Here is a 19,556-nt window from a genome sequence, read left to right as displayed (position 1 = left end):
TTTGGTGTAGGGCATGCAAGTTTTACGTGTTTGCAAGGCAAACCGGAGCAGCAAACCACCTTTTAAAAAGTGATGTGCGACTGACATCCCACCCTTGTGCTTTGGGATTGTAGCTGTCAAACAAAAGCTAGTCACACAAGAGAAGTCTCATAATCAATCAGTGGTTGTGCCTGTTGAGCGCCATCATTCCCATGCTACTCCCCAGCTCTGACCGAGGTTTGGAGATGCTTTAAGCCCAGCCTCGCTTACTTGGCTGGGGGTATAAATTAGAACCCAGACTCCGTGTTAATTTAGGTGAGAACCTATCATCCACTTTGCAGCAAGGATGCAGGCAAAAAAAAAAAAAACACACTTGAGAACCAATAGTCCTCCAATGCCTTTCCAACACTTTCCTCTCCCCCACATTTGACTGGGAAAGAATCCTAGAGTGTCTCAGCACAAAGTACCCTTGGATATGCCCACAGACACACCAACAGTGAGGACACGGTAGGGCTTTTCCATAGGAATGCTCACACCCAAGCTAGGCTAGTCACTCCGATGAGCTGTGCAGTGAAGACATGCCCATAGAGTGCCGGGCTGTCAGGAGGAACAAACCAAGTGAGCTCTGAGACGAGAGGAAGAAGAAAAGAACTGATGGAAATAGGAAGGAGTTATTTCCACTACCGCTTTTGGCAACTGTCTAGGGGCCTTCACAAGAGAGACAAATGATGGTGGGAGAAAGGAAGGGGAAGCCAGAGCACTTCAAAACTATCCTTTTGCTTGGGGGGGGTGTTAGAGAAAAATCAGATGTCTTGGATTAAGAGTAGAAAGAAGTCTAGGTTTGTAGTTACAGGTCAGACAAAAATCATTAGCAAAATATTTATAAAGCATTTACACAGCACATCCACTTCGCAAGAGTCAAATCCAAGCTTGCCCTAAATTCAAATTAATCAAATTAACAGATTGAAGGACACCCCCCCGCACAAAAAAACGCTTCTCTGGAACTCTGTGATCCTAATACTGAGTCCCTGCATGAGAACCAGCAACTAGAATTGTGGCATCTATTTTGCAGAGCTGGTCAAAGAATGAAAACAGATGCACTAATTTAACCCTGAGTGGGACTTGCAGCTGGTTTTTGTTTTTGTTTTTAAACAGCTGGGTATTTGCAAATTCCAAATGCAAAAGTTTTAGAATGAATGTTAGGTAGAAAATTCTCACTGGAAGTTTGTCATCGCATGACAGAGCTGAGGCAGCACAGGTGATCTACCACAACAGGGTTGAAATGAACAAGACCGTGTTTGAAAATTAGTCATTGGCCACTCATCAATACAGAATTTGATTGCAGCTAACAGCACTGGCTAGCAAACAAACAAAAAAAATGCAAAGATTGGTCATAATTTTGATTAAATAATTATTCAGGCAGCTTGGACTATTCTCAGTGTCCAAACTCAGAAAAATGCAGAAAATAATTAGGGGAAGTTCCATTTTCTGAAGTCTTCAGTTACTAATTTAAGAAGGTGTTAGCAATACAGGTGTAAAGCTTGAAATATCAATTAACCTTATTGTCTCTAAGCAGTCCATTAAGCTACAACATTGGTTCAGGGAAAGGGTATAGGTAAGAGGGGCAGAGAGTCCACTTTGCTCAAACCAAGACAACATGAATAAAACCTTAATGTAAGTCAGACAACCACATTAGTGCAGAGTTTACCAGAAATGCTCTCTTTTAAACACATTCTGTTAAGCTCGTTTGCATTTCCTGATTTCGGAAGAATTTAGACAAGTTTCTTAATCCAGATTCATTATAGCTTCCTCCTTCTGCCAGTTGAACAGTGTATGAAATAGTCTGAAATGATATCCCAATACACAAACATTGAGTGATCACTGTATCTCAGAATGTCATTAGATAAATCATCCAAGAGAAGATAGGCTGTTTCCACACACTTTCCACAACAGGAAAAAATACAGAGAAAGGATAAATATCAAAGCGAATTTACTGTCTGTCCCTGACAGAGAAAAAAAATATTGCTTTAAATAGTGCTTTAAGGTGTGCTTTTTGTGCTCCAGAAAACTCATTTTGGTTCTCTCAGGACATGGACTGCTAGGAAGAAATCTAGCAATGCTGCTTCAGTTAGATCAAGGCCACGTGGACTCACGTCCCTCTCAGCCCTTCTGCAAAGCTAACGTTGGTCCATGCAGGACAACAAAAAAAGCCCTTTAAAACTAAACACCATTTAAATGTTTAACCACAAGCCCTGAACTCAACTGTAAAATTCTGCCTTTTGCCTTGAATGACATTAAAAGTCTAGTCTGGCATCCAGAGTTCAATGCCCATCACATTTTCTAAAGCTGTTGTTTTGCTCCCATATACACAATCTGATACACAGTAAGTTGGTGTCTATTTGCAGACACACATAATTCAAGATTTAAATATGGCCATGCAATTGTTAAACTATAGGTGGTCACATAATACTTTGTTTTTCCTCTCAAGATCTCAGGATCCTTTACAAACATCAACCTTGCAATGACTGTGAGGTAGGTATTATATGCATTTTACAGAGGGAGTAACTGAAACAAAGAGGTTAAGGCCCAAATTTACAGACGTGACTTCATACTGGGTGCCCAGCTAAATATCTGGGTCTGATTTTCCACAGGTGTGGAGCAGCCAGCGCTCCATGGGCTTCAACTGGAGTGATAGGTGCTCAGCACTTCTGAAAATCAGGGCCCTACATGTGTCTGTCATTGGACAATCAAACCTAGAGGCCACTTTTCAAAGTCCTAGTCCAGTGATACTCAGACCTCAGTGGTTCAGGAGCCAAATTAGCAATCAACATTCCCCCCAAGAGCCACGGCAGTGTGAATTCACGGTTTCATTTACTATAGCACTATATAGTCAGACTTAAACAGTATGACAGGGGAAATATATAGTTTTTATATATAATTCTCACAGCAAAGTGACTGACCAAGTATTATTTTATCAACTACAGTAGGTGAACATGGTAAAAGCATCCTGATTAGTTAATTATGAAATCAGTGTTTTAATATCACGTGTTGCAAAGAGCCACAGGAGACGCATTAAAAAGCCACTTGCGGCTTGAGAGCCTCAGTCCAAGTGTCTCTGGCCTAGCCTAATGGATTTACTCTGGATCACAAGGAGTCAATGGGGAACTGTGACCAGAATGCAGAACTCCAAGCATCTTGCGCTCCAGTCACTAGAGCGCGCCCTGAAGTCAGCTTTATGCCTTATTTTCTGAAATGAGAATGTAGTTTAGGAAGAACGAAAGTCAAGATGCAGAGGAGTTCTACTTTGTCCCACGTCTGGAATTCACAGAGCAGGGTTTCAACAGTGCAGCCTCTGAGACGGTACTTAGTGAACAGGAAACTGATGTTCCAGGACCATGGAAAGAACATTGGCCATTGTAAGAAGTCCTAGAAAGAGAGCAGGAGCGAGCCCTACACAGGCCCATACCCCTTCCACGTAAGGCTCTTGTTCTTCATCTGCATTCAGAATGTGCAGGAGTGTAACAAATTCTAAGGTGAAAATTCCACCCACCATCAGTACTTTTTACTGGATGAAGGAGGACTATTTTCAATGGGACAGAGTAAATGTGAACAAACATAATTGTCAAATCAAGAAACAAGCAGCCATCTTGAAAAATGGCACAGAATAGGACTTGGGCTTCGCTGTTGGAAAGTGCTGGAAATCAAAACAGTTTAAAAGTTATGTGGTAAATTAAGTAATAGTTTTTAGAAAGCGAGTTAGTTGTGATTAATGCAATACCTCTTGCGTGTCTATTAGTTACAAATACTTCCCAGGAGCAGCTCAGTATTTAACGCTGTTTTTTTTAACTTCCCCATATTTAGAAAAGACTACAGGTAACCTCTTTTCTGCCATGTAAACTCTTAAATGGGTTCTTATTTCCCTTTGCAATAAGTCCTTCACTGACATAATCAGCAAAGATCATACATGAACATATCTTCAGCAGCTCTTTACAATGCATCATCCTTCCCCATCAACATCTACAATCTCGGTCCCGGCTCCTGCAAACCTTTACTCACGCGAATAATGTTGAAGTCAGTGGAGCAACTGTCTGCCCTCCCTTTGGGGGAAGAGATGGATGCTACATTCCTGTACACTATGATGCCCAGCTGCCACGGAGATTAGAAATGAAATCTAAAGGTCTGTGGTATTCAAAATAACCAGTCATTCCCTTTTAAAACAAAAAGGTTCAACTCATTAAAAAAGGTGATCTGGTTCAATAAATAAATAGTTATATCACTGAAACTATCAAATTAAACAATTTAAAATAAGCTATGATACAATTTGAATAAATATGTTTCATTCAGTGTTTCAATACACACGCACATGTACGTTAGATAAAGAGAGCGAGTTCTCTCCTCTTCAAGTTAGCCCGTTTTTAAAGGAGCAGCTCCTATAATGCTGCCATAAAACCTTGTGCCTTTAGGAAAAAACATATTGCTTTTCTTAGCCCTTTACAATGGGTTTCGGTTCCCACCCTGTCTGATGGGGTGGGTCAGAGAGATACGCATTTATTGCTCATAAACCTGAGGAGAAAGAAAAAATAAAGACGGGTGTGTGTCTTTAAGAAAGGACAATGTTGCTGGAGGCAAGCTTTCTGCCTACGCTCCCTAGGCAATACTGTTTCAATTCTGTGGGTTTTTTTAAAAAAGAAGTATTCCCAAGCAACATCCAATCGGATTGGGAGAGGTTTCAGGTTTCGGTTATGTTGGGTAGTTTCTCCCCCCACAAAACATACTGTCCTGTATTAAGGTATTTATTTACAATTTGCTTCAAATCCCTGCTGCTCAAAACACCCACTGTACCTTGAGTGTCATTGGTATTGTAGGCGCCCAGAAAAACTAGACTCATTTGCTACATGTAAATAATCTAGTTCTATGGGGTCATAACAGATAAGGCAACATCAGTCTCCTCTATCATATGTAGAAATAGGACTGACTGGAAAGAGCCCTTTAACCTTAGTCACACACAGATTCATGCAAAGTGATATTCACCCTAACACACAGATTTGTTAAAACACAACTGGTAAGAGGCATCTGCAAAGGAATCCAGTTTGCAGACTGAAAAGCCATATGTCTCTCACTGAAAAGAGATTTCAAAGAGCTCCCCAGAAGCTTCTCTGTGTCCAAACTGCTGCTACTCGTGCTCTCGTGAATGATGGCCCCCAAAGCCTTGACACTGAGCCTCTGCAGCCTCTTTGGTTTGGCCCACAGAGCTGCCCTGGAGGGAGGCCACCAAGCACAGATGCAACATTTCAGAGGTCAATAGAGGCCTAGGCCTAGACCACGCTATCTAGAAATGAGGGAGCTGCTCTGGGATTGGTTGGAAGAGGTCGTGGCTCCGCTGAGCTGGGAGAAGCCACTGTTGCAGGATTCCAGGCTTGACATGGACCCCCTGGGACAAAAGAAAAAAAAAACACGTTTGTTACACACAGAACTACTGATGGTACTCAAGGAAGGCTGAGAGTCAATTAGTTTATTTCCAGAGTGGTGGGCAAAGTGGGGTTTTTCACTCTAGCCTCAGCGTGGTCTCTCCAGATGTAAAGACATTCAAGATACCGAGGTGCCATGAAGAGGAATTAAATCGTCATGGCCAGGGTTACTGGAAGCCTTCCACCTAACCGAGGGATCGCTCATCTGTAACAGTTATCATGGGGGCAGGGCATAGTGAGAGCTCTCTGGGGCTTCCAGCATCCAGCATCTTCCAGCATCCTGCTCTGGGGGTTAGTGGTCCGTAAAACATTGAGAGCTTCTCTGCTGGGAGGCACCATAGAAGTGTGTTAAGTTTCTTCCCATTAAACAATCAGGATGTACAGATACTGTGCAGGTCTCGTCTATGTCACACTTATTCAGCAGACAGATCCATTGTCATGTGACTGATATTCTCCTTCAAACACCAGCCATCACTTGGTCACTTTGCCCAATGGTCTAGAAAGTGAATGCTACGAAGTTACTCCTAGATCTGGTCTCTCAAGAAGCTACAGCGACTGTTAAAGACACTTGGGGTCAGGCAATACATACGAGTAATTTCTCCAGAGGATGTATAGTCAAGCCCTAGCCCTTACACAACTCCATTTCCCACCAAGACGAAGGATGCGTCGGCACCATTTGGTGCTAACCCAGGGAAGTCTCTCTAAAGACGACAACCAATCTACTTGTATCCATTTTCCATGTGGTCAAAACACGTGCTGCAGACATTTTAAAGGTTAGGTATGTCTGGTCTTCCAGAGTCACAGCTGGCTCTGCTAGACTGCTCCACTGTTGCAAGTCACACAGTAACCCAACCCCCCTAGTGTGGCTCCTACCTGAAATCCTTGGATGCAAGCACTTCAAAGTAGTACATGAGTTTACACTTGTGACTGGGAACCTGCAGAGAGGCCAAGACATCATCTACTCGAGGGAGGCTGGTGCCAGAGCACGGCAAAGGGCTGTGCATTTTCCACTGGAGAACGTAAAAGCCAGGCCAACGGGTCACATGAGATCCCTGTAAGAGATGGGCAAAGAGCACCATCAAGTGACTGCCAAGTGTCTGAAAAAATATTTTTTTTTAAGTGTTTGTATTTCCAAAAATAAAAGTGAAAGTCAAAACAAAAAGCTAACTGACATAAACCTTTAGCGTGAAACCAATGCATACATCATCTAGCTTACACATTATGGGCCTGATCTAAAGCCCCATGAAGTCAGTGGGCTTCGAATCATGACCTATTGCTTACCCATCTCCAATGGATCATAGTGCGATGCTGGCAGACCAAGTGCAAGATCATGCAAGACCAAGATCATGTCCCAGGTCTCACTGAACACTGATAAATGCAGAATTGCAAACCAGTCTGGCTTCCCTGTGCACTAGTATAGTTAAAATACATATTCGAGTTATTAGATTGTGTTTAGATTTTATGGAATGTTTGCAGGATGCTGCATGTTTTAATCCTACTTACAGTATCTGTATCCCATGTTATGAGGTAACATTTAAATGTTTGCACTAGAACCATAGAAGTGTTTGCTAAGACAGTAACTCCCCCCCTCCAGTCTGGGGAGGGGCATTACCCGATGTGAAATACCACAAGAGGGGTTATCTCCTCCACAACAAAAGAAGGCCTACGGAGGAGACATCAAACAAGCCATTGTGGACAAAAATTTTGTTGATTGCTTCCCCCACACCCTTTAAGGGGGTCCGTGCTCCAGCCCTCATCCCATTACAGCTTGAATGCTGGAGGAAGGGAATAAAAATGCCTGTTAAGGAGAAATTGGTATTCCTATGCTGCTTGAACTCTGAGGTGAGAATTTCTAAACACAGGCAAGGAATCCCCATCTGTTTTGCTTGGGTTAGCGCTAAGGGACTTCTAAAGCGTGCATATAACAGCTATCATCATCTTTTGGAACCCAAGACTATACTTTATTTGTGTGTGTATCTTTACCTGCTTTAACTTGGTAAATAACTCATTTCTTTTTCCTAATTACTAACCCTTTAGTTCATTAGTCTAAATCAGGTATTGGAATGCTACACACTTCCTCATAGAGTCTGGGAATCTAGTTCACATGCAGAGAGCTTTGAAAAGAGCATCCATTCCCTTGCAGTGGAGGATTTCCAGTCCCCATTGTTTGGTTTTCCTTTTAGCATGGGATGTTGGAATTCGTTAATTTTCGCAGGAAAATGTCAATAAAACCCACCCCCTCCTTGTACAGCTAGCTCAATAGTCACATCTGCCCTCCACTGCCAGTTTCTGAACGTGACCCTGGTTCACCGTAGCTGTTTAGAGGTAAAGAGGTAGCATGTCCAACCTGGATGCTCTCTCCTTCCCGGCACACCAGTGGAGACTCCATGCGACTATAATCCACCCCCAGAACCCAGCTCTTGTCGATCAGCTGCACGTTGTCCCCAGCAGTCGAAGTACTTGATAAAGTGGCCTCTTTGCGACTGGTCTCGGGCGCTCGCTTGGAGTGAAAGAGACAGAACACCACATCTCCTTTCAGGATGTCAAAGTCCCACGTGATCACAGACTCGCCCTCCAGGATCTCCACAATGATCTAAACAAGCAGCAACACAAGCAGGTTTTATGGGCGTGGTCTTCAGGTGAGAGCCAACATGCTTCCACTTTCCAATCACACACAAAGCTGTCCGACTCCTGCAGTCTTAGAGTCAATTACTGCTGTAATTCTCAGCTCCCCAAGGGGTCATGAGCTGATCCCAGTTCATGCCAGCAGATTTCACCGCAGTGGATCTGCTCATCCACTTTCACCACAAGCTTCTCCTGTGTCAGCAGTGTCTTAACCAAGTAGCTTGCCAGTTCCTATGGTGCCTCCATCAAGCACAACTGGCACCAAAGTAAATAATTCTGGGGCTCAGCCAAGGATGCCTTAGAATGGCTAATTGTAGGGTTCCATCTGGCTGCTGCATGCAGAAATTAAACAGTCTGAGTCAGAGCAATTCATCAATGGTAGTAATGAGTGCATCTCTCTGAGATCAAAGGTTTCTGCTCCCCAACTTTGCCTTTTCTGATTACATGTGAATGAGGGATATTCCCAGTTTATGTACTCTTCTCTCACCAGATCAACACCACTAGCACACAGGCATGATAAATAATGGAAACAAGGATATCAGCGGGGAGGCTGATGGAGTCTTTATTTCCCCCAAAGAAGGAGGAGGGCGCTACAGTGTGTATAGGGACAAGTTACACGAGGAATTAAAGAAACAGCTTTCTGACCCTCAAATTACTGTTCCTAACTTCCATACACCTCTGAAATGCTGGCTGGTTTTATCTCAGCCTTCCCCTGAAGAGCACTCTGCTTCTGGAACACGTCCAGCCCTTAAATGCTGGGATCCCTTCATGGCCCTATCCCAGCCTTTGCAAGGAGAACAGATCTATAGCTCAGCCCCTTGGAATCACCTCCCAGCCTTCCCCAGAACAGCACAGGTTGGTCTGTACCTCGTGGGGAGCTCCTTTAAGAACATTTGCAGAGTGGTAGATGGTTTCTGTCCATAGCCGGATGTGATCAGAGCTCTCCGGTTCTTCATCTGTTTGATAAAGTGACTTGGGGACGAGTCCGCCTTCAGGGACGTTACACTGGAAGAACCAGAGAGAGAGAGAGACATCTATACTGTCTGGGACTTCTACTAAACTAAACATTTGTGGAAGTATCTAGACACCCACAACGTACCCAGCTGCTTATTGTGAAACATGAAGGGCCAGATCCTCAGCTGATGTAAAATGTCATCGTGTCGTTGACTTTACACAAGTTGAGGATCTGGCCCCTGCTCTCTGCGAAGGACACATCCCATCAGTTAGGTTGGGACCCCAAACTCAGTGTTTTTTCTTTAAAAGACAGTTTTACAACATTAAATTGTATTTGAAATTTTATCATGATTTGTCAGTGAAAAGCCCTGGCCTAATTTTAAATGCTCCAGGCAGAGTCTGGAATCCAACCATTGCACTGTGATGTTAGCACACGACTGCCTGAAAGCAAAATGGACTAGAAATAAGCAAAACTCATTATTGTATTTTCACTGTCTGAATGGGGTGTGACATCTGAGCAGCATAAATGATGAAAAGTAAATTAAAATTTTTTTCATTATTATCTTGAGAAGCTTCTGGCCAATTTACAATAAGAACACAAGTGCCTCCACAATATTACACAAAGTTAACAGGGTTAAAAGAAAGTGGCTGCAATGGCAGATATCAAAAATATGAAAATAACAGTTCTAATTTTTTAAAGCCCAGACTAAAGAACATTACCTGTAATGTATTAATTATCCATAAACCCAAAAAATAAATCTACAGTCTTACACACATTTTGTTATTTCAAATAGGATATGCTGAGTTTTGTTTTGTTTTTTAGTCTAGCCATGTCCCTTTAATAATCTCCCTAATCCCACAGGCACTAAAGGAGTCAGGCCAGATATTTTTAGAGCTGTGCTAATCCTGATGCCCTTTGACAACTGAAACAGTGCAGTCATATTTTGATGCTAGGCAATGGGATGGGACATGATCACCAGTCCCCAGCCTGTTGCTCAACCCCATCCTTTGTGGTAGTTTTTTTTTAGCAAGATGAAGACACACCCAAATAACCCAAGGAAAACCACACTGACTCCTGAAGCAAAGCTCTTGACATCCAAGGACCAAATTCCTTTTTTCCTCGTGACACTCAGGGTCAACGCAGTTGTAAGAGCAGAAGGGTAAGAATATCTAACAGTACCTCCCTCATAAAGGCTTCCCAGGACAGTGCTGCCTCTCCAAAGCTTATCTCTGATGCAAGGATGCTCTCTCTGCGTCTTTACAGCACCCAGCACTATGGGCCCCCAGTCCGGTCTGGGCACTACCAGAATAGAAAGGTAACTACTCCAAGGGAAGGCATGGAAGGACTGGGGGAACTGGGAAAGGAGAGGCCCCAGGAAAACAGCATACCTCAGATTCCCCTTACGATAAAGGGAAACTCACCACACATTCTCCTCCAAGGAAATCTGGAATCACATCTTTGTCCAGATAGTCTACAAGCCCTCCAGGACCCTGATAGTTATTGCCGCTGTAGATGAGGAATTTCTGCCTGGTGTTTTCATTGATGAAGGGACTAACCTGAAATAAAAGTGAACAAAAGATGTTCTCATGGCACGGACAGAAATGGGAAAGGATATTGCACCACGTTCCAGAAACATGCCTAGTATCTTGGACTGGAGTCCATGGGGATATTGATACCCCTGAACTATAAAATGGATATGCAGAAGAAACAATTATATACAGAAAATTTTCCGTTTTCTCACAGGGTTTCTCCCCTCCCCTTCATATTAGATAAAATTAGAAGTCACCTCTGTGATACACTGTACCTCAAAATGACACCCTGTATCCACATATTCACCACTGTTTTATGATGATGATGTTTTATACAAAGCATGCCTTGTGAGGCATCATTTCAGAAGTCATGATCTGTTGATCATTCCTATCCTATTGAATTATATGGATTACCTCCGCATGTGAAGTTATGCTATGTTTGTTACTGAAATATGTTGTGGGTCTGTGGCAACAAGGAGCAACTAAAATCCCCAAGACAGATTTACATCAGGACTAGCCAGCCATGTGTTGATGGCCCATTAAGGACAATCTACTCTCCCAGTGGGGCCCCACCCAAAGACTCCTGAGAGCGCATATACACACTGGGGTCTGTCTAAGACCCGTGACACAGCAAGGATCTTTCCTGCACCTCGAAGAGGGTATAAAATGAGGGACAATGACAGCACCACTTGGCCTTTCTCCTTCCTCATCTCAACACCTGGAAGCAAGATTGTCTAGAAGACAAAGGGAAGCCTCCTTGAACTGAGGAGAAGGGACGGTCTGAACTAGGCTTTCTAGTTAGCACGAACTGTGAATTGAATTCTGCATGCAATGTCCAGGAGGGTGAGAAAGACTGATTCAAATCTTGATTAGTCTGATAAAGTTTAGGATTTAGACTGAGATTTTACCTTTTATTCCTCAGATAATCAACTCTGACCTCTATGCCTAATACTTATAATCACTTAAAATCTCTCTCTCAACTTAATAACCTAATTTTAAATGTTTAATCTTAACCAGTGAATTTGTCCTAAATGCTTGGGGAATCTGCTCAGATTACAAAGGCTGGTGCACGTCCACTATCTTTTGATGAAGTGGTGAACTAATTAATGCGCTTGCATTGTTCAAGAGGATCTTGAACAGTGTAGGATGGTACATTTCTCGGGTGCAAGGCTGGATTTAGGGGGAATTTGGTGTTGTCTCCCTCTGTATAGTTCATGAGGGGCTTGGAAAGCATTCATGCAATTTAGGTGGGTGTGTGTCTGCATGTTGATGGCTGTGTGAGAGCAAAGAACCTGTCGGAGTTTGCTGCTTGTCACTAGCATAGCATTGTGAAAGGCAGCCCAGGCTGGAGGGTAAGAGGACACAGCTGTCCCACAGTTCCAGATTATACCCCAGAGATCTATCACAACCTCCCCATCCCCAGCACTATTCCAGAACAGCATTGGGGTGTGTCAGTTCTGTTATGTTGCCAATACAGCCAGCAAGCCCTAGACAGAGTCAGACACATTACTTTATTCTTCAGTGCTCTCTAGATTGGGATGTAAAAGCAGTTTATCTTGGCCACTCAAACCTATGTCAACCTCGGGAACTTTCTATTTGCAAGACTCATGCACAGCAGCATGAGAGTCCCCAGAGCGAGCCTGTTGGTTAGTAGTAATGCAGCACACTGCCATGCGAGGGCTCAGCGTTGCTCCCAAGTTCTGCTCAATGCTAGCAGGATGAGAGAGGCTAAAAGTGATGGGAAGACAACACATATTGCTCCGTAGCTAATTCAGGAGCTCCACCAATGAGCTCAGGAAAGAACCGCATCTAGCTCTCCTCAGCACGACGGGTTGCCGAGAGCTTTTTCCTCCAGTGATGTCTGCAGCACTAGGAGTTTTAGCCACTTGTGACACTGGCCCAGTTCTCGCTGTCTATACAGTAAGGATTTCACTCACCAGAGTCCACAGCACGGGGAAAACCCGTGGTGCTCGGACTATCAGTAGCCTCCCCAGTGTCTCAGGGTAATTGTCCTCTACAACCTCAATGATCCTCAGGAGAGCCTTGACTCCAGGCCGCCACAGGTGACGCATGTTCAACCCTTCCAAATCCACCAGACACGTCCAGGATCTGAAATGCACAGAAAAATTGGAGAGGTTGCAGCTGCACAGCAATATCCCATTCATCAGCAACACAGCAGCCTCCTCCCCTGCCTGGTCAGCACAAATAAGGGCTGCACAAACATCTTTCTAGTAAACCCAGGGGTGACTGGCAGTACCGGTGGAGCAACAGCTCCACTCTTTCATACAGGCAGCAGATGACCAGAGTCCAAAGGTATTTTCAGTGGACTGGCTCTCTAGGCACAGAATGGACTCCCCTCTCCCAGGGAGGACAACACAGGTTGTCCATTTTGAAGTGGTTAAGTGTGCTTAGCCCCTTGAGTGAATGGCTCTTTTAGAGCACAATCTGGGCACTACTGTCATGCCACTAAAAAGTTACTTTGCGTTAGTTTAAAACCTGATGCTGTGCAAACTGAGCCAGAGCCACAGGCTTCAAGCATCTAGATTAGGATCACCAGGGCAGCAGGTAAAAGATCCACCTGGAATATGGCAGAAAGGCTGGACTACGTAATCGGGGACAAACAGCCTGGTCTTCCTTCGAATTGTACAGTTCATCTATGCTAACTCCAGTGTGGATGGTACCACACCCCCCACTGCCTTGACTAGGTTCGGGATTGATATAAACACAATACTCCTATCTGTGGCTTAGTCCTAGGAATTCCAGTTACTTATTTCAATAAAATCCAAGATATGTTTTAAAAACTTTTACTGAAATGTTATTTCCACCATACTGGTTCACATTATACTAATATACATTATAAGACAGCTAAACGTATACTAACGTGATGGGACGGCCAAACAGGTTGGTGTTTTCCTCACACCTCTTTTGTCCCTCCTCGTTAATTGACAAAACCTGAAATAAGAGAGATGCAGATTGGGGGTAACCTTGGCAACACACCCAAGGAAGTGTCCCATCTCCTACCCCACCACAGGGGAACTCTGAGGTAATCACATGAACAGAGAACCTGGAGCCAAAACAGCCTGTTGTGATAAAGGGACACACCAGCCATGTTATGTTTTTACAGAACAAACAACGAGATTTCTGGAAAGGTTACTGAAAAAGTCAATTCTACTGCATTTACAAGGTCTGTGTGTTGAAGACCCGAAGACACTGTGGACCAGATTCTCAAGCCCGGCTATGGCCCCTTTGCACCATTCAAGTGATGCAAAGGGCAGCACTCCAGTGGCAAGTCACCAATAGAGAATTCTCCCCGACATAAGAGAACTTCCTGTTGGCACATTAATGTCACTGCTGGGCCCTGCCCCACTCTGGGATGGGGAGTATGTCAGGGGTTGGGTGGAGCTACACTGCTACGCGTGCCACTAAGGACCCTACACAGGAGGGATATTGCAGAGCAGCTTGGTAGCAGCTCTCTGTGGCGTGGCAGCTGAGGAGGCATTCCAAAACAGGGAGTCAGAACCGATCCCCCTCACATGCTCCCCTCTCCCTCCAGCACTGAGAGGAGCTCTGACGCTGAAGACAAGACCAGCTGCTGCTCTAAGTTTTGTTCACGGTGATGGCAAAGTCAGCATGTGCTACAGTGTGAATTGTGCCAATAGCTGGTATCCAAGTGGAACTGCATTCGTGGAGAATGAACGTCTTCGTTCACGTAGCTGTACCTGTGCTAGTTCTGCTTGAGCTAGCACGCTAAAATCTGCAGCGTAGCCAGGATGGCAGGGGCAGTGACTCAGGCTAGCCGCCTGAGCATGTACCTGCCTGGACCCGCTGGGTACGTATTCGGGCAGCTAGCCCAAACCACAGCCCTTGCTATCCTGGCTACACTGCTGTTTTTGGCAAACTAGCTTGAGCGGAGCTAGACGGATATGTCTACATGAACTGGGAATCCAATGTAGATGTACCTCAAGTATTCATTTAGACAAGCCCTAATAGCCACTGCATCAACCAAGCGCCAGGTTCTGTGATGGCCTAACTCTGTTGAAGACAATAGCTTTAAGCCAGCAAAGAATTTTCTCCACATTTTTATCTGGTGAAATGTGGCCAATCAGCAGGCCTTATAGCGCCCACATGGTGCATGCTGAGCTTTATCACCACCAACACTTGATGGGAGAAGTATAAACAGGGCCAACTGATATGTGGTACTAAAACCGGCTCCTTCATCTGCTAGTCAAGTGGATCCCTTCTTCCCAGACTAGCCTGCTGCCATGTTTTGCACTTCATCTAAATCTCTCTGAGAAATTGTAGCAGCTGAAGTTATACAGGTAATATATAAAGGCATCCCTTACGTGTCGCAGGAGCGACTCTTCTCCCAGGGCCTTCACCAAACCTTTCGTGTCCATCTGACCAAGGCGAAGGATGTAGAGGGGGCGGCCATCTTCAAAATAAAGACCAAACAAAGACGTTAGAGGGAAAACACTAATTCTAAGCCCCCAAACCGGAGATCCAAAGAACTTGGAAACTGCTGAAGAAAAGTAGCATTCAGATGGCCAGTCTAACCTCAGCTTACTCTCAGTGACAAATAGGCCAGGTGTCTGGGAGATGGAATAGCCCCAAGGAGGATGAGCGGGACGTTCGCTTATCCATGCCACAGTCCAAACCCAACCCAGGTCAACACTGTCCTCAGATGGTTAGCTGTTTGATGGCCTGTGTAAAATGCATTGTGGTCTCAATCTGGTCTTCAGTGGGAAGGTGATATTGTAACAGCCTTGCCAGCAGCGCAGAGAGGCTGTCAGTTGGATTGGTTGGAGTCTGATCTTCTCATCTCCTTAGGGGCCAGACCCTTCAGGTAAGGGATGGGGCACTTGGGTAGGACAAGCTTCCACTGTAAAGAGAGTTGATTTTCTTAAGTACATGTTCTTAACCATTCAAAGAAAATAATGGTGCTTAAAGCATATTCCTATCAAGGGGAGCTTTAGGCCAGCCAGATTCAACCTCATCTGCATGTACAAAACAAACAATTGCTTTGACACAATCAGGATGTTCCTATGGATTAGGAAATGTACCCCTGCTAGGATTCTTCACCATGCTGCAGTGTAACATGCCAGCCCCAGCAGGGCTCTCACTGGCGGTGCAGAGACACTGGCCTACCTTTGTCCTGGTAATGCCACCCCCCGGTGTAGTACTCCTCCAGCAAGGACGGGGGTCTCCAGGTCTGCAGGATGTAGTCCACCTGGTGCTGCTTGCGCCAGGTCAGCGACTGGCAGAGCATCTCGCGAGCTTTGTCGATATTGAAGTCGCGAGCCCTCAGGAATCGAAGGATATGCTCATCTTTGGGGATCTGAGAGACAGAGGAAACACACTGATTCCAGAGGATGGGACTACGCCGTTACCAACACTCCTCTCCCACAAACACTAACAAGAAGCAAAAAAGCTTCACAGGAATGGAGAAGGATTGAAGTTTCATTTTTTTCCCCTCTGTGCCCCCTTCTCGAGATATGGGCCTGCCACCTACCTGGGCATATACATGCCCTGCAGATTCAGTCTGGAAACACTGCAAGCCTCTAAGAAGCCAGTGCACCAAATTGACAGCTGGGAACTCCAGTGAATTCTGCTAGCTACAGTCTCCCAAAACATTCCCCCAACCAGCCACCACCAACAGACAGACCACCAGCAAATCGTGCACGAAAGTAACAGCCCTGGAACGTCGCTTCCCCAGAGAACAGGGGGAGATCAAGAAAGACAGGCAAGCCACACGCAACACCATGCAAAAGGTGAAAGGCATCTTATTCAACACACTAGCCAACAGGAAGGCTCCTGTGCTAGCCCTATGGAGACTGGTCACAGCCGTACAGTCTATAAATAGACCGACAGACTCCCACCACAGACTCTCTTCAGCTGGGACACTACAGCTAGCACTTGTCGTCCATCTTCTCTGCTGAACCTCCACATTGGCTTTGTCTGAGTAGGTCAGTCCCCCTTTCCCTGTGTGCCTCCCCCTTCACCACAGCTACCCTTCATGACATTACCATGCAACCCCCCACAGTTAACCCCTCTCGTATCTGACCACATGGGCCCCCCCCCCACACACACACAAGCTTTCAGCCAATTACACCAGCCTCCTATGTTTGTCCACTTCTACCAAAGACACTCTCATGCTTTGTTCCTTGCTGCCCCTTCTGCCTGGAAGCCCTGCAGGACATATTCTATACAACCGCTATTGTGACTTCCTTCAAATCCCTCAAGATCCACTTTTACTCTCAAGCCCACAATAAAAACTACCAGATATTACTGGCTGGGCAGTTGGCCAGCATCAATCATCATTAATAAATCCCAAACAAAAACTATATTTGACTTGAAACTGCAAGTTGTGCATACAGCTAATCTGCAACCATTCTTCTAATCCCCTCTTCTCCCCTCCTCCTAGCCCCATTTCCTCAGTTTCATCTCGCTTGTTGCATCTCATCTAATCAGACCTTAAACTCTTCAAAGCAAGAACAGTCTCTTCCTATGCATTGTTACAGCTTTCAGTGTAATAGGGCCCCAATCCTAGCTGGGCCACCCGGCATTACTGCAACACAAACACAAACAATACACGTGCTCGGGGCTTACTGACATGCTAATGGAAATAGAAAGAAGGGCTGGAAGCAAAGTAGTTAGGAATTCCAGGCCTGAAGCAATCTCAGTTACACAAACTGATCTGAAGCTACAATTGACATACTTAGGGCTTGTCTACACAGTGCGATAGTCTGCACTAGAGAGGTGTTAATTTTAATGCACACTGCACCTCTGAACATAGTTCCATTTCAAACAGTCCTACACAATGTGCAATGAAGGACTTTTAACAGAATCCACACGGGCCAGTTAGCGTACGACACGCTGGTGCACATTAGAATTTACACCCCTCTAGTGTGCATTAATGCACCGTGTAGACAAGCCCCAAGAACGGATTAAGTGGAGAGAAAGGGGTTGAGAGCAGGTAAGTTCGAAGGCAGTTTAGATGCCCACATGGGACAAATTGTTTCTAATCCATCGTAAACATCGCATTTGGAGTGGATAGGTGCCTCATGGTTCCAGGTCAGATCTCAAAATGTATTTAATAAATGCTGGCAAGAACTTGTCTGCATCACACTAAGATAGAAACAGCTGATCTTTTACAGCAGGGTTTGAATGCCCAACTTCGGTGCTGAGAGGAAGCCGCTATCCACAGGGCTACTCAGATTGGTTCAAACTCTTACAGAAATAATCAAAAAACAACATTCGGAGGAGCCCATACCCCCATCAAGAGAATCAAATAGGCTGTGGTTATTACATAAAAGGTTTTGCTACTTTCAAGTGTGATGTTGGCCCCAGGTTACACCGAACTCTTCATGTCTGATTATATAGATAAAATCAAGTGCCTACTTGTTACATAGATAAATCAAGAGCTTACTTACTATGTCAGGGGGAAGTCTGTCATAGCAATAACCAGAAAGCCTAGGTATGGGCAGCGGTACAGTTCTTAATACAGCAATGCACAGGGATGAGTGAGTGCTTACATTCGGGTCAGAGGCAGAGCTTTGAGAGGTATTGTTATACAGAGAATCAAGTTTAAAGGCTAACTTAGACAAAAGGATTTCTGGCACAGGGGACTGCATTTGGCTAGATCATTGAGAAAATTCCAGCTGCAGTAATTTCCATAGGCAGGAAAATAGAGACATTCCTGTAGTTCTTATTACTGGTGCATCAATACCTGCTGTTTTAACAGCAGCACTGCTTACAGCTTTGTGTCAGAGTCTGCAGTTTTCACATCATTTACAGTCTCCAGTTCTCTCTCTGGCTGGCCTTCAAGCTAGGGTAGATGGACTTTGTTGAATAAAATATTGGCTACTGCTGTGGAAGGAGCAGAGAATGGATAGTGCGATTTGGACAACAGGAGTGTTTCATTTAAAAAACAAACATCCAAAGGGGCAAGCTCCCAGAAATGGAGATCTGCAATGAGTTGACAGGGACGTATTTACCCTTGAACTAAAAAGCAGAGATCAGAGCAAGAGATCAGCCTCCTCAGAGAGAGTTTGAATGGTCTGAGGCAAGCTTCTGACTCTGTACAAGTCTGACAAGCCATTTGTGCTTCTACAGAAGCAGATAAGGGAGCAATCAATGGGGTTTAGGATGATGTCTGAATAGCCAGTACCATCCATTCTGCTTACAAAGCATCTCCCAGGGCATGGCGAATACACAAAACCCATGAGACATGCACAAGGCTGTCACTAATGCAGAGTCAGTTTCACCCCATCATTGGATCCAGCACAGCAAAGAGCTGCCAGGAAGAGCGTGTGCACACGGGTTAGACCAACCCTAGAGGCAACTCTTTCACATTGCTCACATGCTCCAAATTTTACCTTTTCTGGCTTCCATTCCCCAGCCTCAGACTATGAGAAAAACAAAACAAAAATAAAAACAGACATTTACACTGTGCTTTTCAGCTCAAAACCCGGGTCCTGGCAGATCCCAAATGTGGCTCCCAGGGTGGCTGGGGCAGTATGTCTGACAGCTGGCACATTACATACAGGAGTCAATGCGGTATTGCTGAATGGACTGCAAGGCCGGACAAGCCAAAGCAGTTACAATATCCCTGAGCACATTTGTACGTCTGACGCAGGCCAACCTCCCACTCCCAGCTGCGACTGCTGGAAAGCAGGATGTGCAGAAGCCAGCTGTGGCATCATATGCAAACCTGGTTTTCTTTTGGAAGGTCAGTACATCTCTCTTTACCGGGTCTCCCTGCCTCTCAGAAGTACTTACCAATGGAGCGGGCAGCCATTACCTCAGACCCCTCATTTTAATGGGCTCCCATCCCACCTACCGCCACAGCTCTCCTTACTACTGCACACACTCCCTCTCCCCTGCTCCAAGCATGAATGGTGACGACTAGTTAAGCGGGATAAGGGAATGAGAAGGAGGAGAGGAGGCTGGATCCTATCTGGGGACCTTCCGGCTTTTTGTTCGTTCCCTGCCCACTCTCAT

General features: G+C 45.0%; 1 protein-coding gene across 1 annotated transcript in view; it reads right to left on the bottom strand.

Annotated features, from left to right (window-relative positions):
• Positions 1-1,135: 1,135 nt before the first annotated feature.
• SEC14L5 (SEC14 like lipid binding 5) overlaps positions 1,136-19,556 on the bottom strand; it is a 57,325-nt gene continuing 38,904 nt past the window's right edge. Inside the window, exons 8-16 of the mRNA XM_067551261.1 lie at positions 15,702-15,891; positions 14,900-14,988; positions 13,438-13,508; positions 12,494-12,665; positions 10,449-10,583; positions 8,940-9,077; positions 7,795-8,040; positions 6,321-6,499; positions 1,136-5,410 (exon numbers count right to left, since the gene is read on the bottom strand). Of these exons, the coding sequence (XP_067407362.1) occupies positions 5,305-5,410; positions 6,321-6,499; positions 7,795-8,040; positions 8,940-9,077; positions 10,449-10,583; positions 12,494-12,665; positions 13,438-13,508; positions 14,900-14,988; positions 15,702-15,891 (1,326 nt within the window). The 3' untranslated portion in view covers positions 1,136-5,304. The remainder of the gene's footprint in view (positions 5,411-6,320; positions 6,500-7,794; positions 8,041-8,939; positions 9,078-10,448; positions 10,584-12,493; positions 12,666-13,437; positions 13,509-14,899; positions 14,989-15,701; positions 15,892-19,556) is intronic.

Source organism: Emydura macquarii, unplaced genomic scaffold, assembly GCF_026122565.2.
Source record: "Emydura macquarii macquarii isolate MOO-44397 ecotype Brisbane River unplaced genomic scaffold, CSIRO-AGI_Emac_v2 contig_1348, whole genome shotgun sequence".
Lineage (NCBI taxonomy): Eukaryota > Metazoa > Chordata > Testudines > Chelidae > Emydura > Emydura macquarii.
This window is presented reverse-complemented; position numbering and strand designations above follow the sequence as displayed.